The sequence below is a fragment of the Lissotriton vulgaris genome, chromosome 7, assembly GCF_964263255.1.
Source record: "Lissotriton vulgaris chromosome 7, aLisVul1.2, whole genome shotgun sequence".
Taxonomy (NCBI): domain Eukaryota; kingdom Metazoa; phylum Chordata; class Amphibia; order Caudata; family Salamandridae; genus Lissotriton; species Lissotriton vulgaris.
In genome coordinates, this window is record NC_141695.1 from 1,306,151,620 (window position 1) to 1,306,169,850 (window position 18,231).

The window sequence follows — 18,231 nt, forward strand, 5'->3', positions numbered from 1 at the left end:
TATGGCACTATCGTGGCACCCCTTACTGAACTCACAGCCAAAAAGCAACCCAGGAGGGTCATCTGGACGGAGGCTTGTCAGCGAGCCTTCGACACTCTGAAACAAGCATTGTGTAACGCTCCCATTTTGAAGGCTCCAAACTTCACAAAGGAATTCATTGTCCAGACAGATGCATCCAACATTGGCATTGAGGCGGTGTTATCGCAACTCAATGAGGAGGGTCTGGATCAACCAGTGGTCTTTCTGTCACGGAGACTGCTTCCCCGGGAACAGAGGTGGAGTACCATTGAACGGGAAGCCTTTGCGGTGGTCTGGGCACTGAAGAAGCTGCGACCATACTTGTTTGGTTCGCACTTCCTTGTTCAGACAGACCACCGACCCCTTTGTTGGCTCATGCAGATGAAGGGGGAAAACCCCAAACTGTTGAGGTGGTCTATCTCCCTACAGGGAATGGACTTTCGGGTGGAACACCGGCCCAGAGTTGACCACGCCAATGCAGACGGTCTCTCCAGGTATTTCCGCCTTAGTATTGAGAACTCCCAAGGGGTTGGGTAGCTCTCCCCACTTTCAGCTGGGGGGGATGCGTGTTAGACCCGTCTGCTTCTGAGAGTACCCTCACCACTATGATTTCCTTTGTTCCCCTGTACCTCCCAAAATTTGTCGTTTTTCTTTGTCTACCAGGACCTTTTATGTGTTGTTTCATGGGGCTAGATGTTCCTTGACGCCCAGTTGTTCACAAGGTTTTTGGCACCTATTTACAAGACACCTGGTGAAACCTGTGACATTATAGACTGGGATTGGCAACCTGTATGAATGACCTCAAAATGGTGGCCATCCATTTCCCTCATGTGAGTGACTCCCCTTGGAGCCTCCATGAACCTTGACCTTTCAAGGTTTTGGCGCCCTTTTATGTGGCGCGCATTCCTGACAGGAATTACCTTATTTCCCTCAGGTACACAAAATGGCTGCTCTAGAACCCCAGTGTGGTGGCTGTTAGGGTCCCAAATACCCCAGAAGTGCCATATCATTGGCCTAAACCCAAAGAAGGTTCTAGAACCTACTGGCACGAGCCAGCACCTCAGGGCACTGGCTATAAAAGGTCCAGTCCCTGGCGGCCATTTTAAATGACCAGAAAACTAGATAGGATAATGACGTTCCAGATCTAGGTGAAGAAGGAGATTCCAGACTTGACACCAGATTGACACCTGCCCTGTTGACCCCTGAGGCAGCTGGTAGCGCGGGCAGTAGAGCAAGCAAGAGTCACTGGTGTGGTTCCTGACTGGCGTTCCAGTCAGCCGTGTGTGCGGTGACCTCGCGCCTACAGCGCCTGCCCAGCGAGTGCCTCGTCACCCCCAAAAGACTGTGGCTGTTTTTCGTGTGCCTTCCCCGCCCCCCCCCCGGTGGTGAATTACGACCGACTCGGGTCGCGAGGCGAGAGCAAGTTCGCCGCGACCACGAGCGTCTTCTGTGCCCCTTGTGCGATAGACGCCTCCAGCGAGGAGCTCGGACGTCTCCGAGCTCCACCGGCGTAGAGTGCTTCCTGCGCAGTCTGAGGTGAGGTGGTGTGCCGGGGCGGGGAAAGGCCGGCCTACGTTGGGCGGGACTACTGTCTCTGCCCCTCCCCAGTGAATCGGCGGCTGTAGCTGTGGGCGGGAACCATCCCTGTTTGAGGAAGTTAGAGGGAGGTCCGTGGAGCCCCTGAGAACCTGTCGCTGGCGAGAGAAGTGCTGAACCCAACTGAATCGCTTTTTGATTGCAGCCGATGTGAGGTGGGCCCGTTTCTTCAGGTGGGAAGCGGTGATATAATGGAACTGTGAACCGGCATTTACTTCACTGAGCGCGAAGATTGTGTGACCTCTTCGGCAGCCCCGTTCATCAGTCTAAAGACTTTGAACTGGTGCTGCCTGAGTGCTAGCGGTAACAAAGCCCCTAGGCGCGCTTAGATCCCACGGCAAACAGAGAACTCAACCCGGTGGCAGCCGAGTATAAATGAAGTGCTCACTGTGTTTCCTTGCTTTGTAGATATACGCTCTTATCCCACAAGTGATTCTTAAGGAGTCCCAACACTCTTTTGTGCCCAGAGAAGCCTGTATTCATTAGCAGTGAAGTCATCATACACTGTAAGAGTAATCTTTCCATCCTGAAACGTATTGCAAGTTAAAGTTCCTGAAATATTTAATTGGTGGCAGCGATACCAGAATGAACATGTGGTTGTTTATTTAAATGAACCAGAATTTATTCTGCTGAACAAAAAGTGATATTTATTCTATTTATTCTATTTATTGATGATATTTATTCCTGATATTTATTCTATTTATTGATGATATTTATTCCTGATATTTATTCTATTTATTGATGATATTTATTCCTGAGATATCTACTGTATTCAACCCGAAATCAAAACCCAGCAAATTGTGGCCAGAAGAAATGTGTATGTGCTTTCCTAATTGATCCCCATTCACGACAGAGAATTTTTACATTTTTACATAAAGGAATCGTATTTTTCTACAACAGTGGTGTGGTGTCCTTCTTTTTGGTGGTTGTTCAAGGAGATATTATTGGGTCAAAGCCGGCTTAACACGACAGCCTTCACTTGCCTTGACACTTGAGCCAAGCTACCCCCTTTGTGCTGGGCTTGCCCATCGCAGGTCCAACAACAGGTATGTAGGGTAGTTGCAGCTTGGGAGTTGGATGAAAGAAATGTAGTATCCAAGTACGAAGCCACTGGAGAGACCCAGATGCTGTGTCCTCCAGCTGACTGCCCGATAACCAGTGGGCCACCCATTGGAGTTATGAGGCAAGATAATACTGCTCAAAATTTGGTCTGTGGGGAAGTAAAGCTTATCTTTCGTGCCATATAAAGTCACCAAGTGCATTCAAGGGAGCGGAAGAATGGTGTGGAAAGGTATAAGGGTAGGTTAAAGAAGAAGTATAACAGTCGCTACAGCAGTACCCTTTTGGTGCGAGTGATACGGCTCAACACCGAAAGCATTGGCAGTGAATGGGAGGAGAGAGGAATTGGCCCAGTTGATCCGTAGGCCTAAGATCTGGGTGCATCTGTGTACTGTACTTGGTATTGAGTCTAGTACTTCCTGGACGTCCTTCAGGCAGAGTAATATATCGTCTAGATAAAGCTATACTGCATGAATGACGTCTCCTAGTGGAAGTCCCAAGTGCCGGCACTGTTCTTGAGGGATGTGGGCCAACATCTCCATGGTCAATGAGAAGAGAAGCAGGGACAGTGGGGACTCCTGATGAGTGCCCCGTAGTATCTGTAACAGGATGAATATGAATTGCCAGGCCGTGGGGCTGGTGTTTAGAAGTTTGACCAAGCTGGTAAAGCAGGCTCCCAGCCCACCCCATAATGGGCAAGGAAGTTACATAGGTAGGGCCATTCCAGGAAATCGCAAACTTTCTCTAAATTAAGAACAAGGCACCCCACACAAGGCCATTGTGCAGAAGCGTATTCGAATACTTTAAAAAAACAGCAGAGAAACAGGGAGGTGCTCCTGGCAGGAACACACACATTATGGTCCGGGTGCACTAATTGGAGGACTAATGGGGCAAGCCTGTCTGCTAGTATTTTTGTACAGATTTTGTAGTCAGTGTTGAGGTAGTGCCAGCTCCGCCCATCATCACCTTTGGTATCACTTTGTTCGCCCTAAGTTGGCAGGGTATGAACCCAAAACCGGTCGCAGGATACTTGTTTCCGGTCCAGGGAAGATATGGCTCGGCAGTTCGGGCTGGACTGTTCCCATGAGGACCAGGTTCATGACTGATATGGCATATGGCCATGTTTGAACTGGGGTGGTTCAGTGAGCTAAAGAATGATGATGGATTAAACCCAGATCAGTTGTCTGGGGGTGAGTTTTTGATTTGCTCAAACGCTACGTCCATCATCCCCTTTGGTATTGCAGCGGTCTGAAGGAGGTGAGTTCCTCCGAGTCTCTGCCTGGCTGGGGCAGTGGTATCAGTAGTGCCTCATGCAGTGAGGTAGGTAAGATGCTGGTCCCCAAATCCTCATCATATAGTGTTTTTAACCTAGAGGCTAACAGTGTTGAGTAGGTCTTGAAGAATTCAAGTCAAAGACCATATGGGCCAGCGTCCTACCGTTGGCCAAAGCCTGTTTGCCTCCCCACACCTCCGAAAATATGTTATCTCCATTAAGTTCCTCCCGTGCCTTTGGTGATACCCTGGGGAAAATCATGCTAGTCAGGAAGGACTCGAGGTCAGCAACGGTGGTGGTAGGCACTGGCATGCACTGCGTGGTGTGGTATTGTGTAAATGTTTCATGGATGCTCCTTTGTGTGCAAAATGGGTGTCCTGGGCCCAAGGCAGATGGACATGATGGGATGCAAGCAGTCCCCCTCATTTTTCCGATTCAGAATATGTTCCCCATGGTTCGAACAACGCAGCCACTCTAGCAAGGTGGCTTGTTCATGCCTCGCCTTACCCAGTCCCTCATGCCAGCTGCAGTGCCTTCCGTTCCAACCAGAGGAGCATATGTTACACTGCTTCAACCTCTTTGTCAATGCCACAACACATATTGATGGCATTTCCCAGGCAGTGGTCTCAGATAATCACCCACTTGACTAAATTGAGATGTGGCTGTGCCCAAATTGAGGTCAAAGTGTTCAAGTATTCAGTTATCTAGGGATGCCTTGAATGGAGCATCCTCAAGGGCTCAAGGGCAGGCACAAGCATGCAAGTGGGTATAGGCGTAGGGCCACAGTCCTAATGTATGCTCAGGTACTGCGGATTATGATCAAAGTGGGTCCTGCCTAGGTAGTTGGTATTTACACATGTGGGAGCAGGTTGGCTGTGGCGACCATGCTGTTGATTCGTACGTGCGGGTCATGGACATGGAAATAGAATAAATAGACTTTAATGTGTCTATTGCATTGCCACTAAATGTCTATGAGGTGCCAGCGTTGCAGCTACTTTGCTAACTTTTGGGCATTGGAGATAAAAGGGGAGAGTGGGAGTGTTGGGAAGGACCGGTCTAGGTCTACATGGAGCACTTTATGTAAATATCCTCCTATCAACCAGGGTAGCCCGCTCCACTGCATGAGCACCCTGGTCAGGACATACAAGTACACTGTTTGTTTTAAGTTAGGCACATAGTTCGCTCCTAGTAAGATTCAGCGGCCTTCCAGGCGGCCTTCTATAGACACAAAACGTCATTCTGAAATGATTACAGTGGTAAATACTGAACCGCTGAAACTGTTTCCTGTTCTTAGGCCACCATGTCTCTTTTCGCACATACAATATAAAGCAAGACAATAACAGAATACTAAATGTTATGATACTGATACAAGAACAATTCTTTCATATTTTAAATTAGCAAAGACAGTTTATTGAACCCTGAAGAAGTCTCATTTATGAGACGAAACGCGTTGGCTAAAAGAGAAATCACATGTACATTTGGATTTTATCTGTTTTTTGGATCAAATAATAAAGAATTGAATACGACCACTACTAAAAAGTCCAGACCTGATTTTTAAGAGAACTTTCCTCTGATTTATTCAAGATACAAAAAAGACTGATAATGATATTACCTTGATGGGTGCTGATTCCATATCTAATTTGATTACAGTGGTGCCAGCTTCAAAGGGCACCCTGGCCATAATCCATATTAGGAATTCCCTGGGGTATGTGGAGTAATTAGTGGAGAATATTTGCCCTCTCAACGGTCTCTATAGTTACACAGCTTCTACCTGTGTAATATGTAATTCTTTGCAGACAGCACATGTATGAGTATACTGAATATCAGCTTGCTGGGGAAAGCATCCCATGGACGTTCCATGTCAGTATGTTAGTGTCCGTTAGCACGGTGTCTGCGTACGGCAATGGTCCACCCTCAGCCGCAATGTTGGGTGCGTGTTCGCGGATACACAGGTCGGTTGAGCATGTGTGAGCTTCAACTAGAAAAAACTTTAAATGCCATCAAGAGCAAAGATTCAACAGCATCCTACCCTAATGTGTGAACTGATTGCGCCAGTGGAACGGTCCTGGCTCAGGGGTATGTGGCAGCATGCTAGGTGCATGGGTGGGGTCATCCCCCATTGCAACTGTGTTTGTGATCCCTCATGTCACCTACTCCCTGTAATTGTGTATGTGTTAGTCGTCACTGCATTAGGGTAGTGAGCCACTCATTGTGTGTGAGCCCCAGGTATGCAATCCGAGGGAATTACATACTCAGGCAGCACACTCACACAAGCATGCACCACCCCAATGCCAGGGCTCCACCCACTGCACAGCAGGCTCAGTGCATTGTATGTGAGGGGGCACAGAGTTGGTAGGAGCCCCCACACCTCTATGTGGGAGCCCTTCTGGCTCCTGCGAGTGAAATGCTTGTAATGTCCTATGTGGGTCCCCAAAATGCATGCTCAAAGTATGAGATTGTACATGGATATCATGCACAGTTTGCGGTGTGACATTGGGTGGCATGCTCATTTCTGGAGGGTGTAGAATGGAGGACATGTAGTCGGCATCGTTGGTGGAATTAGAGCCTTCTTCCTGTATATCTGCAGGCTGAACAGGTTTTTAGAGCATTACAACTACCTGCCTCATCCTTCTTCTTTCCATTATTATTTCTTCCAGGTCTGGAGAGTGGGGCCCTTCTAGGGAGACATGTCTGTGCCAAACTCTGCCCCGGCATCTGGTTTCAACAATTGCTCCGATTTGGTTGATAGTGAGGGACCAGTTCCCTCAAAGCTTTCCACCCAGTTCCGAGCGTTTTTGGGATCCATGAAGAAATTATCCTGGCCCTCATCCTGGACTCATAGGTGGGCCAGGAATAGTAATGGGTACTGTATGCCAGTGTCTCACAGCTTGCACTTTACTGCCAGGAATTTGTGGTTCTGACTTTGGACTGCCAACATATAGTCCGGGAATATCAGGACTTTGGCATTGTCTACTGCGAGGTTGTCTTGACTCTGGCCCTCGCGCAGTACAGCATCCATGTTCTTGTAATGCAGGAATCGCACAATCTGTGGTCTAGGAGAAGGGGCCAGATTGAGCCACTGTTTCAGCATCTGGTGTGTGTATTCAATCAGGAAGAAGGAGGAGAGAGCTGAGGGGGAGATTCAACTGCACAGCCATGTTTCGGCATAGGCCACTGCATCTTGGCTCTCAGGGAGGCCCACTATGTGAACATTATTTCTACATGAACACCCCTCAGCATCTTATGCTCTCCCCTCTAGTGCAGGGACCTGTTTTTGGAGGGTCTGGAGTTGGTATCTGAGTCTCCTGGGTCAGTGGTTGTAGCATGGCTATCAATTGCTCTGCAGTGTGGACTCTATCTGCAGTTTGCAGTGTGCGTCCCACAGTAGGGTTAGGTCAGTTGCAGTGGTATTGATGTTATTCTCTAGGGACACTTTAAACATCTCTATGGCTTCTAAAACAATATCCACCTATTTTTACACTGTAGTAGTGCCTGCAGGAAGCGCAGGTGCTTCAGCAACCATCAGGTTTAGAGCCTGTTGTCCCGTAGGGCTCATTGCCAAGGACTACGAGCCAGTGTAAGTAGGGAAGTAGTGTGGCTCACTGGTTAGAGGCGGCAGACCCGAGAGCAGAGGACGGCCCGGGACCAGGATTCGATTCCCGGCGCAGCAGGTTTCTGGACCAGGGTCAGCGGACTCGATAATTCTCTCGCCTCGGTGCCCACTCTGATCAGTGATCACACTCGGCAACTCTGGGCATTAGCTTGCCTCATCTTCACTAACGGCCCCACCAGACCGCCGGGGATGCCTGGTCTCACCCTGGAGATACCCATTAAGGGACCATCTCTCAGGGAAGCCAGGAAGGGTTTCGCAGCGGTCGAAGCGCCTTGGGACCCTCCGGGTAAGTAGTGCGCTATATAAATACATATACATACATACATACATACATACACACAGTGTGTAGTCTCCCCATGGCTGCTGCTTGCCTGCCAGGCCTCTATGTGCTTATGATAAGGAAAGCACCTGCTGTTGGGCCCACTTGCAGGTAATGAACAATATTGACTTCTGCAGCACAAGCAGCCCAGTGTCTATTACGGCACCAGTTGATTGCTGACAGGACCAACAGGTCACCCCCCGAGCACACTCCTCGTGAGTGAGCCCGTCCTCTGGTGCCGCCTCTGCCCTGAGCTGTGCCCTCTGCCAGATCCGCGTCACACGGATCTCCTGTGCCCCCTGCCACCTGCTTGCCTCGCCGCCGTTTTTCTTTACCCGCCGTTTTTTTTCCCTAGCCCCCAGTGCTCCCCCCTCCTCGCCCAGCCCCGGCCACGTTTCCCGCCACCTCCTCGCCGCTGCCCCCCTGCGGCCCGCCCCCTTCCCTCGCTCGCCATCCCCATTCGCCACCCCGCTCCCCCTCCCAGCGGCCCCTCCCTCGCACGAGACTACTTATAGCCTCTGTGGCCAGCGAGGTGCAGTGACCTCTGTCCCTCTGGGCAGGTCACCCCCCGAGCACACTCCTCGTGAGTGAGCCCGTCCTCTGGTGCCGCCTCTGCCCTGAGCTGTGCCCTCTGCCAGATCCGCTTCACACGGATCTCCTGTGCCCCCTGCCACCTGCTTGCCTCGCCGCCGTTTTTCTTTACCCGCTGTTTTTTTTTTCCCTAGCCCCCAGTGCTCCCCCCTCCTCGCCCAGCCCCGGCCGCGTTTCCCGCCAGCTCCTTGCCACTGCCCCCCTGCGGCCCCGCCCCCTTCCCTCGCTCGCCATCCCCATTCGCCACCCCGCTCCCCCTCCCAGCGGCCCCTCCCTCGCTCCACCCCCCCCACTCTCCTCATATGGCAGAGTGGCCAACGCGCAGCGTGCACACGCAGCGGGCGCCCCCTAAGCGCGCCAAAGGTGCGCCAAAGGTAAGCCCGTCTGCGCCCGTCCGCGCCTGGACCGTGCCCAGCGCTCGAACCCCTGGCCCCCGAAGACCCCAGCCCACCCGCCGGACGTACACCGCCGCCACCCTCAACGCGCTCAACACCGGCCGAGTCCCGGGATGCTACCGAGCCACCCCGAGACGCACCCACGGACCCTTCAGCTGCCATGCCTGCAAGTTCACCTGCATCCGGACCTGCCTCGCACCAGCACCCGCCAAGCCGAACACCAGCAGCAACCACCTCAAGTGCATCCTGCTCAACACCCGCTCCGTCCACAGACATGCCATCGAAATCTGGAACCTCCTCGACACCACAGCTCCTGACGTTGCCTTCCTCACGGAAACCTGGATGAACGACTCCTCAGCGCCCGACATCGCCATCGCCATCCCAGAGGGATACAAGATCACCCGGAGAGATCGCGACATCCAGACTGGAGGAGGCATCGCCATCATCCTCAGGGACACCATCCACATCACGACCAACACCGACGACACCCTGACTACCGCCGAACACCTACACTTCCAGATCCGCACCGACCCGAAGACCACCCTCAGAGGCACCCTGATCTACCGACCCCCGGGACCACGCACACAATTCAGCGAGGACATCGCCGACTTCATCAGCCCGCATGCCCTCCCCTCCGCTGCCTACATCCTCCTGGGGGACATCAACTTCCACCTGGAGAACAACAACGACCGCAACACCATCACCCTGCTCGACACCCTCGCCAACCTCGGACTCAAGCAGCTGGTGTCCACCCCCACCCACCTCGCCGGACACACACTCGACGCCGTCTTCTCATCCAGCAAAGACATCGCCTTCAGCCACGCCACTGGACTCCACTGGACGGACCACAGCTGCATTCACTTCACCTTCAGAAGAACGACGATCCACCACCACCAGCAACAGGTTGCTCGAAGAAGCTGGAACAAGATCACAGCCGACCAGCTCGCCGTTTCCCTGAGCCAGCACCCTCCCGCCAGCTCAGCGAACCCCAACCAGGCCGCCGACAACCTCACGAAGTGGATCAGCAACTGCGCGGACGAACTCGCCCCACTGAGGACCCCGCCCAGCAGACCCGGCAGCAAGAAGGCCCCATGGTTCACCGACGAACTCAAGAGCTCCAAGAAGAACTGCCGAGCCCTCGAGAAAGCCTGGAGAAGGGAACCAACACCGGACAACATGACCACCCTCAAGCTTGCCACCCGGAAGCACCACCAACTGATCCGCGCCACCAAGAAAACTGCATTCAAGGACCGGCTGGACAACAACGCACACAACTGCAAGGAACTCTTCAACATCGTGAAAGAGCTCTCCAACCCCAACGCCGGAAACAACGACATCACCCCATCGCAAGGCCTCTGCAACTCCCTCGCCTCCTACTTCCACAACAAGATCGCGGACATACACAACAGCTTCAGCACTCAACCGACGCATGCCACGACCGAACCACCGCCCCCCACCACCACCCTCCGCGCCTGGACTCCGATCAGCACCGAAGACACCGTCCGCATGATGAACTCCATCCACTCCGGATCTCCGACCGACCCCTGCCCTCACCACGTCTTCAACAAGGCCGACGCTGTCATCGCACCCCACCTGCGGGACATCATCAACACCTCCTTCGACACCGCCACCTTCCCGGAGAGCTGGAAGCACGCCGAAGAAACCTACAGCGGACCCCACCGAACTCAAGAATTACCGCCCCATCTCGCTCCTCCCGTTTCCAGCCAAAGTCATCGAGAAGACCGTCAACAAACAGCTGGCCGCCTTCCTCGAGACAAATGGATCCCTCGACCCCTCACAGTCTGGCTTCCGAGCCAACCACAGCACCGAGACCGCCCTCATCGCTGCCACCGATGACATCCGAGCCCTGATGGACAACGGAGAAACAGCGGCCCTCATCCTCCTAGACCTCTCCGCGGCATTCGACACTGTCTGCCACCGCACCCTAGTGCAGCGCCTCAGCAACGTCGGAATCCAGGAGAAGGCACTGGAATGGATCATCTCCTTCCTCGGCGGAAGAACACAGAGAGTCCGTCTACCACCGTACAAGTCAGAGGCCACCGAAGTCATCTGCGGCGTCCCTCAAGGATCCTCGCTGAGCCCCACCCTCTTCAACGTCTACATGAGCCCCCTCGCGGCCATCGCACGCCAACACAACCTCAACATCATCTCCTACGCTGACGACACCCAGCTGATTCTCTCCCTGACCAACGACCCCGCCGCCGCCAGAGCCAACCTTCACGAAGGGATGAAAGACGTAGCCGAGTGGATGACGACCAGCCGCCTGAAACTGAACTCAGACAAGACGGAAGTCCTCATCCTGGGCTCCTCGCCCTCCGCCTGGGACGACTCCTGGTGGCCCCCCGCCCTGGGCACCGCACCCAAACCGACAGACCACGCACGCAACCTGGGCTTCATCCTGGACTCCTCCCTCTCCATGACCAGACAAGTCAACGCCGTCTCCTCGTCATGCTTCAACATCCTGCGCATGCTACGGAAGATCTTCCGGTGGATCCCCACCGAGACCAGGAAGACGGTCACCCAGGCCCTCGTCACCAGCCGACTGGACTACGGCAACGCCCTCTACGCCTGAACCACCGCCAAGCTCCAGAAGAGACTCCAGCGAATCCAGAACACCTCAGCCAGACTCATCCTCGACATCCCATGACACAGCCACATCGCCGGACATCTGAGAGACCTGCATTGGCTCCCCGTCAACAAAAGAATCACCTTCCGTCTCCTCACCCACGCACACAAAGCCCTACACGATCAAGGCCCGAGCTACCTCAACAACCGCATCAACTTCTCCGATCAGCCAGTCACGCCCTCGCCGCCGTCCCCCGCATCCGAAGAACGACAACAGGAGGAAGGTCCTTCTCCTACCTGGCCGCCAAGACCTGGAACTCCCTCCCGACCGACCTGCGCCTGACCCAAGACCACCTCTCCTTCAGGAAGAAGCTCAAGACCTGGCTGTTCGAGCAGTAGCAGCACCCCCCCCCCAAGCGCCTTGAGACCCTCCGGGTAAGTAGTGCGCTCTATAAATGTCCTTGATGATGATGATGGTGCTGGAGGGCAGTGCTTGGGCCGCATGCGCAGTGATGCGAGTGTCTCCCAAGTTTACTGGCACATGCTCGATACCCTAGGGTGACCTGTTGGCATAGGTTATCCAATGGGGACCTCAGCACCCCACTGTAGCCGCGTGTCAGGCCCAAGCTCCATGTCTCTTAGCTAGGGGGCTCTCCCCCTTTTTTCCCGCCCCATGGTTGTTTAGGCAGGGGGCATCATATCATATCATCTGATATCATCTGCTGTCAGGGTCCACACATCTGAGCAACTCCAAGGGGATTTAATGTCAGGCCTCAATAGCTCTCTGCTCCATTCAGCTCTCCGAAGTGCAAGTCGCTGTATCATGCATGTCTCTCGGGTCCCCCTACTGCCACCTGCTGCACTCGCCGCATGTTAATCGTGTTCTCGGCAGTAGCGTGTAGGCTCTACCAGATGTTTCCTGGGTCTCTCCATGAGCAGGGCCTGGCAGCCAACATCAGAGTCCCACTGTATTAGGTACCGGGGATTCCTCTGTGTCCGTGCCAGACACCTCCCACCTAGAGCCGATCCAGTATGTGAGCAGCACCTCCCTCCTCCAATTCTGGGAAGGCCCAGCCCAGTTTCGTCGGTCATGTTGGGACACCTCCGCACGCTCTCAGCTACCCAGGTTCCAGCTGCTGTGGTGGGAGTCTTTTATCCGGTCCACCAGGGGGCCATGCTTAGAGACTCACGGCTGCTGCAAGGTCAAGGCGGAGGCCGAGCTCTCACCTCCGGCAGCTAGCGCTGCAGTCTCGTCACTGGGCTGCGTGGAAGGGCCTAGTGATGTCTCCCTCAAGGAAGTGTGGTTATCTGCTCTCTGCTCCCACCCAGGGTTGCCGGCCCTGCCGTCTCCTCCAAGCAAGTAAGGGGGCACGATGGCAGCAGGAGCTCTGGATTATTGATGGATTCAGGCATCTGCATGCGGAGCTCTGTTGAGTCAATAAGACCCCGTCCTCAGCAACGGTGCAACACATAATTGGAAACATTGCTCCTCAGATTAAATACATGAAATTCTGATCCTGCCATCCCATTTACCGTGAAAGTGAAGTGTCCCTCTTAAATCTTACTAGTACCTGTATTTATTTCATGTACGTGAATGGTTCAAGTATTATTTTTGTCTTTCTATATAAACATATTTACAAGTAAGTTATTCCAGAATACGAAATGTAAATTAGTCATTCATATTCCATTTTTTTTGTAAATTATTACAGAAAATTAAATCATTTTGTGCCTTGTGTTACTATTTGGTGTTATTCTTGGAAAAGGGTGGTGAGCAGGTTGCCAAGTTTAATAGAGAAGGTAGATAACGTGAGTTATTTGCACCAATCTACTAGGTTTTTAAACATCCGTGTCACTACAGTCCCTCCTGTCTATATGTCAAATATCTACTATGTTCAAAAAACGCCCCAGGGTGAGGCTGGTGTGGACTATGCACAATACTCCTAATACAGGCACATACAACAATAGTTATTTTTCATTTGCTCTCTTGTTATTAATCCTTGTGTTTGAATCACATGCTGCTGCACACATATATATTAATGTTTTTGTCATCTGTACGTTACAATTTGCTGGCATCAGTCAACTTCAGGAATTACCGTAGTGGCTGATTTCTAAGTGCACCATTTGCTGGTTGCCCATTCATGTAGTGCATACTTACATCAACCTGGCATGGCACACTGTTATGAGACCCTCAGGGGCCTACTGTAAATAAATAAATAGAAATGTGGTGGCAACTCTTACTGTGTTGAGGGTCATGCTACAAGCTGTGCTATTGTTTCAGGTGGTGCGCAGCAGCACTCATTTTTGGGGTATCTGGATTTATTTTTCTTCATTAGACTTTGACCAAGATCAAGAGAGAGAAAGGCAGAACACGTGGAAAGAACGCACAAGAGAAAGACAGAAAGGAAAAGAGTGACAAAGGTAGAAAGCAGGGATAAAAAAAGATCCAGCAATATTGGGATTAATAGATAGGAAGTGTTGATTTGTGGAAGAAAGAAGCATAATTTTGATCACTACCCAACTTAGGTAGTCACCAGTGTGGTCATAACTAGAGAGTATATTGCTTAGGAAAGGTACAGTGTAAAGTGAAAGAACAATATTTCTGAGATTTACTTTGCACAGTGCCTGGTACCAGGTGGTTCAATGAAGAGGGAAGATGCTGCAGAGGTTATTGTGTCTAGATGAACTGGAACAAGTCCCCCAAAAATAACATCCCCTTCCTGGGCGTAAACCTGGATGTTGGGTGAACTGAGGTGGCAGCTCGATAATAGGGTGATGTCAGCACCAACAGAAGAGAAGAGGAGTAGGCAAAGCTGTGAAGCGAAGTTTAGGGCCATCTTCTCCAGGTAGATCAGTCACGTACGAGCATGCTGAAAGAACAGACAGAGTAAAGGATTGATGGAAGGAAAAACAGATGGATGAATTAAATTAATGCATTGATGTATGGGGCAGTGAAAGAGAAATGACTGAATGAAATTTAAATTAATTAATTCACAAACTTGTAAATGGGTAATTCATTGGACAGTTGAATGAAAGACTGGCTAAATGGTTAAATAATTAAATCTTGCAATTTTCATGAGCCATAAGCCCCCCTGAAAACATCAGGGGCCGCATTATACTTACAGCACTTTTAAAAAGGTGCGACTGGTGCAATCAGGTCCGGACTGGCCGTAGCGGGCACCGGGCAATCCCCTGGTGCGCCGCACGAGTGTGGGGGGGAGGGGGGGGGGCGGTTTTGGGCCGCTGGGGGCTGATTTTGTTACAGGGCCATTTTTGCAGCATATCTGCAAAATCGGCCCTGTGCCAAAATCGGCCGAAAACCGGCCCTGGCAAAGAACTCGGCTGCACCCTAACCCCCAACGGGGGGGAGGGAGGGGCACTTTGCCAGGGCCGGTTTTGGTTCCCAGTCCGGCCCGGGGTGCAATGAAGGAAAATGTGCCGCAATATGGGGAATGCACTGCTCCTGGGGCAGCCTCGAACTCGTGCTGCTCTGGGGGCAGCGCATTCACATGAACATGGGTCAGCTGCTTTGAAGCTTCTCCGTGTTTCACTATGCAGGCACCAACCCGCCTGCACTTTTAAAGGGTAATAGAGATCCCCTTGCATGTGGGTGCCATCAGTGATGGCACCCACCTGCAAGGCGATGTCTGGGGGGGTTCATAGGATCCCATTTACCCCCTGTAGAGGGCTTCTCTCAGGAGACGCAGTGACAGTGCACCACCTTTTAGGTGGTGCACTGTCAGTGCGCCTCATGAGCATTTCTTTGCCTCTGTGCCCATGTTGGTAATACGCCGTGGGCGCAGAGACAAAGGGATCCCTTCATTTGCATAGGGCACACCCCAATGCAAATAAGGTAACGTCCCCTTGAAGATAGCGCTGATGCTTTATGTGCACAGCGCTATTGGTATTACTGAAGGGCCCGCATAAGCGTCTGCGGCCCTTTCTGTAATACCAAAGTGCCCCGGAGGTGCTCAATTAGAGTGCAAACACCTGTTGCACCTCCGGGGCACTTTATGTAATACGTTCCCAGGAGCTGATTTACTAATATTTAATGCAATTGAACATAGCAAGACAACTTACTTGGTTGCTTTGCTTTCCATTGCGTTGCGTGAAAGGAAATGAGCTGAAATGTGCCATATGTACTAAGATATGGCACACTTCTGCTCTCTCCTTGCACAATATGTGCTGCCTAGTGTCAATGCAGGTATCCTTGTGCCATGCTGCAAGGGTGCCTGCAATTCAAGCAGGATTGTATTTGTGCAGAAAGGATGCTTTCCTGCATAAAAACATTCCTAAGAGGCAGAATGCATCACACATAGAAAGAGGAAGCAATAGGAGGATGACAGTGACACCCTAATGAGGCTTTCACTGAGACAGAAAGGACCATTGGCATTTGGGGTCCGACAGGCAGTTTACTAGTGCCAAAAACAAACACGAAGGCACATAACACCTGAATGCAGAAGTTATCTTAGTTGGTGAGCAAGCTCTGCATATTTTCATGAAGAGAGAAGAACAAGCTTGCCATTTCCGTGAATTGCATCAGCTTATGGTCTAGAGCAGAAAGATTTCTTTAATTTTAAATAAAACTACTCATCCATCTGATTTTAAAATGGTTGTCTTGAATGTATTGCATAGTATGGGCCCTTCTGCCTATAAAGTGACCAAATCTGACAATAGTGTTGATGAAATGTCTGAACAATCTTCATATAGTTACAGTCAAAGCAAGCAAGGCCTGTCTGTCAGCTGTGCTACAACAAATAAGCGACAAACAGGAGACCCATCTTCTTCTGGTAACCTAACCTTGGAAGTTTTACTAGAGGAGATTAGAGAACTTCACACATTTATGGAGAAAACTAACAAAGTGCTAGCAATGTGGAATATGAAATTCCTAAAATGGTCAAAATGAGGATGGATATATCTTCACATAAACTTCAAGTTGAAGATTTAGATAACCAAAATCACAAATATTCTGTTCTGGAATACTCCAAAGGAGCTGATTTATATACATGCTGATATACTTTTTTCCATAGGTATTAGGCAATCCTGAGTTGTCTAAAGTTAATATCAAAATAGCTCATTTGTGGGGAGGAATGTTATCAACAATACAAATATACCTAAGCCTAGATTCACCATCAATTATTGTATGCAATATACTGATCCTTTAAAAGTGGTTCAAGCTGCAAAAAGAGAAAGAGAACTTGAGTTGGAATAGCCAGAATATTTTTTTTCTTAAGATGTTTCAAAAGTTACAACTGTGAAACGCGAATAATTTCTGGACTTAAGACCTGCTTTAAAAAAGCTTTTTGCTAGATATGGCCTTGGTCACCCTTGTTTTTTTAAGGTCACACATATGAATAAAGCTGTTTCTTATTATGACCCTACTAACCTTAAAGAATAGCTCTTTCATCAGAAAGATGTTGAAATGGATGTTACTAAACTGGGAATAATGATATTTGTATTCTATTGATATATTTGTTTCTTTTGTAATAATGGAATGTGTTTGTTCTTCATGTATGGAATCTTCTTTCTGTTTTTTTTATGGGTTTGTATCACCCTGATGACTCCTTGTTTTGCATTCACTTCTTGTTGTTGTATATGTTCTTCTATTGTTCTTCCATTCCTATCCTACTTTTTATGTTCTCTGCTGTCTGTCACTTTACAATTCTATTATTTATTTTCCACAAGGTAGTGATGCTCTCCATTTTTTGTTTAATGGCATGCAATGGTACACAACATTTCATGGCATGTTAAATGTAAATAACCAGTTAAATGTCAAAGAGTGATTACAAGTAGATATTGCGTTTTCATAAGAGACAGATTTAAATTATGGTGAATCCGAAAAGCTGAAAAGAAATTGGGTGGGTAATGTTGCTTACTCTTCAGGTTTAGGAAAAAAGAATGGGTATCTATACTATTTCAAAGATCTCTTAATATTGTTGTAATTTCTCAAGAAAATGATTTGGAAGGAAAATTGTGTTTTACTCATGTTACACTTCACGGTGTTCCTCTATCACCATTTATTCTATATGGTCCTAATAGTGTTATTTAACATTTTACTCTTTTGCATGTGAGGTATTGACACATTGTAATGATGATAATTTACTTGTAGCAGGTGATATCAATTTGCCATTTGATTATTTTCTAGATATGAAATCAGATACTAAACATATTAGAAATAAAATGGACAAAATGTTCAACATAAGTGTTCAACGCAAACACAAGCAGATGATGGAGGGAGCGCTGAAACTTTTCATACACTCACCACCAGTCACAGATCTGGGTTGAATCCATCATTGTTCCATAGCTCACTTCGCCACCCTAGTTCAGACCCAGCCATATGCAAATCAGTCTCGACCCTGTTCCTCATGGGAACAGTCTAGCCCAAACGGCCAAGCCAGGTCTTCTCTGGCCCAGAAACAAGCATCCTGTGACCAGTTTCGGGGTAACACCCCCTCATCAGCCAGGCAAGCTTGAACCCAGTGGGAAAGTGAGCAAGGGACCCACATCTGGGCATACCCCGCCAACTTAGGGCTAACAAAGCAAACACAAGGAGATGATGTACATAATCGTTCAACAGAGAGCACTCTCAGACTCATGGAGAATATGTTATCCCTTTAAAGTATAATTTACATTTTATTCACCAGTATGCCATTCACAGTCTGGAATAGATTATATTTTTACCAGTCAGACCTTCACTGCTAATTCATTACAGTGTGAAATTAAATGTATTATCATTTCAGACAATGCCCATTTTTTTCAGATTTTGATCGATCGCTAGGGAGAA

The 18,231-nt window shown here is 49.8% G+C and overlaps 1 protein-coding gene across 1 annotated transcript in view; it reads right to left on the minus strand.

The window, feature by feature from the left end:
* The window catches only part of LOC147703553 (extracellular calcium-sensing receptor-like), a 299,497-nt gene extending 285,213 nt beyond the window's left edge, over positions 1–14,284 (minus strand). The window contains exon 1 of the mRNA XM_086929515.1: positions 14,061–14,284. Within this exon, the coding sequence (XP_086785641.1) occupies positions 14,061–14,284 (224 nt within the window). The remainder of the gene's footprint in view (positions 1–14,060) is intronic.
* Between the last annotated feature and the right edge of the window lie 3,947 nt (positions 14,285–18,231).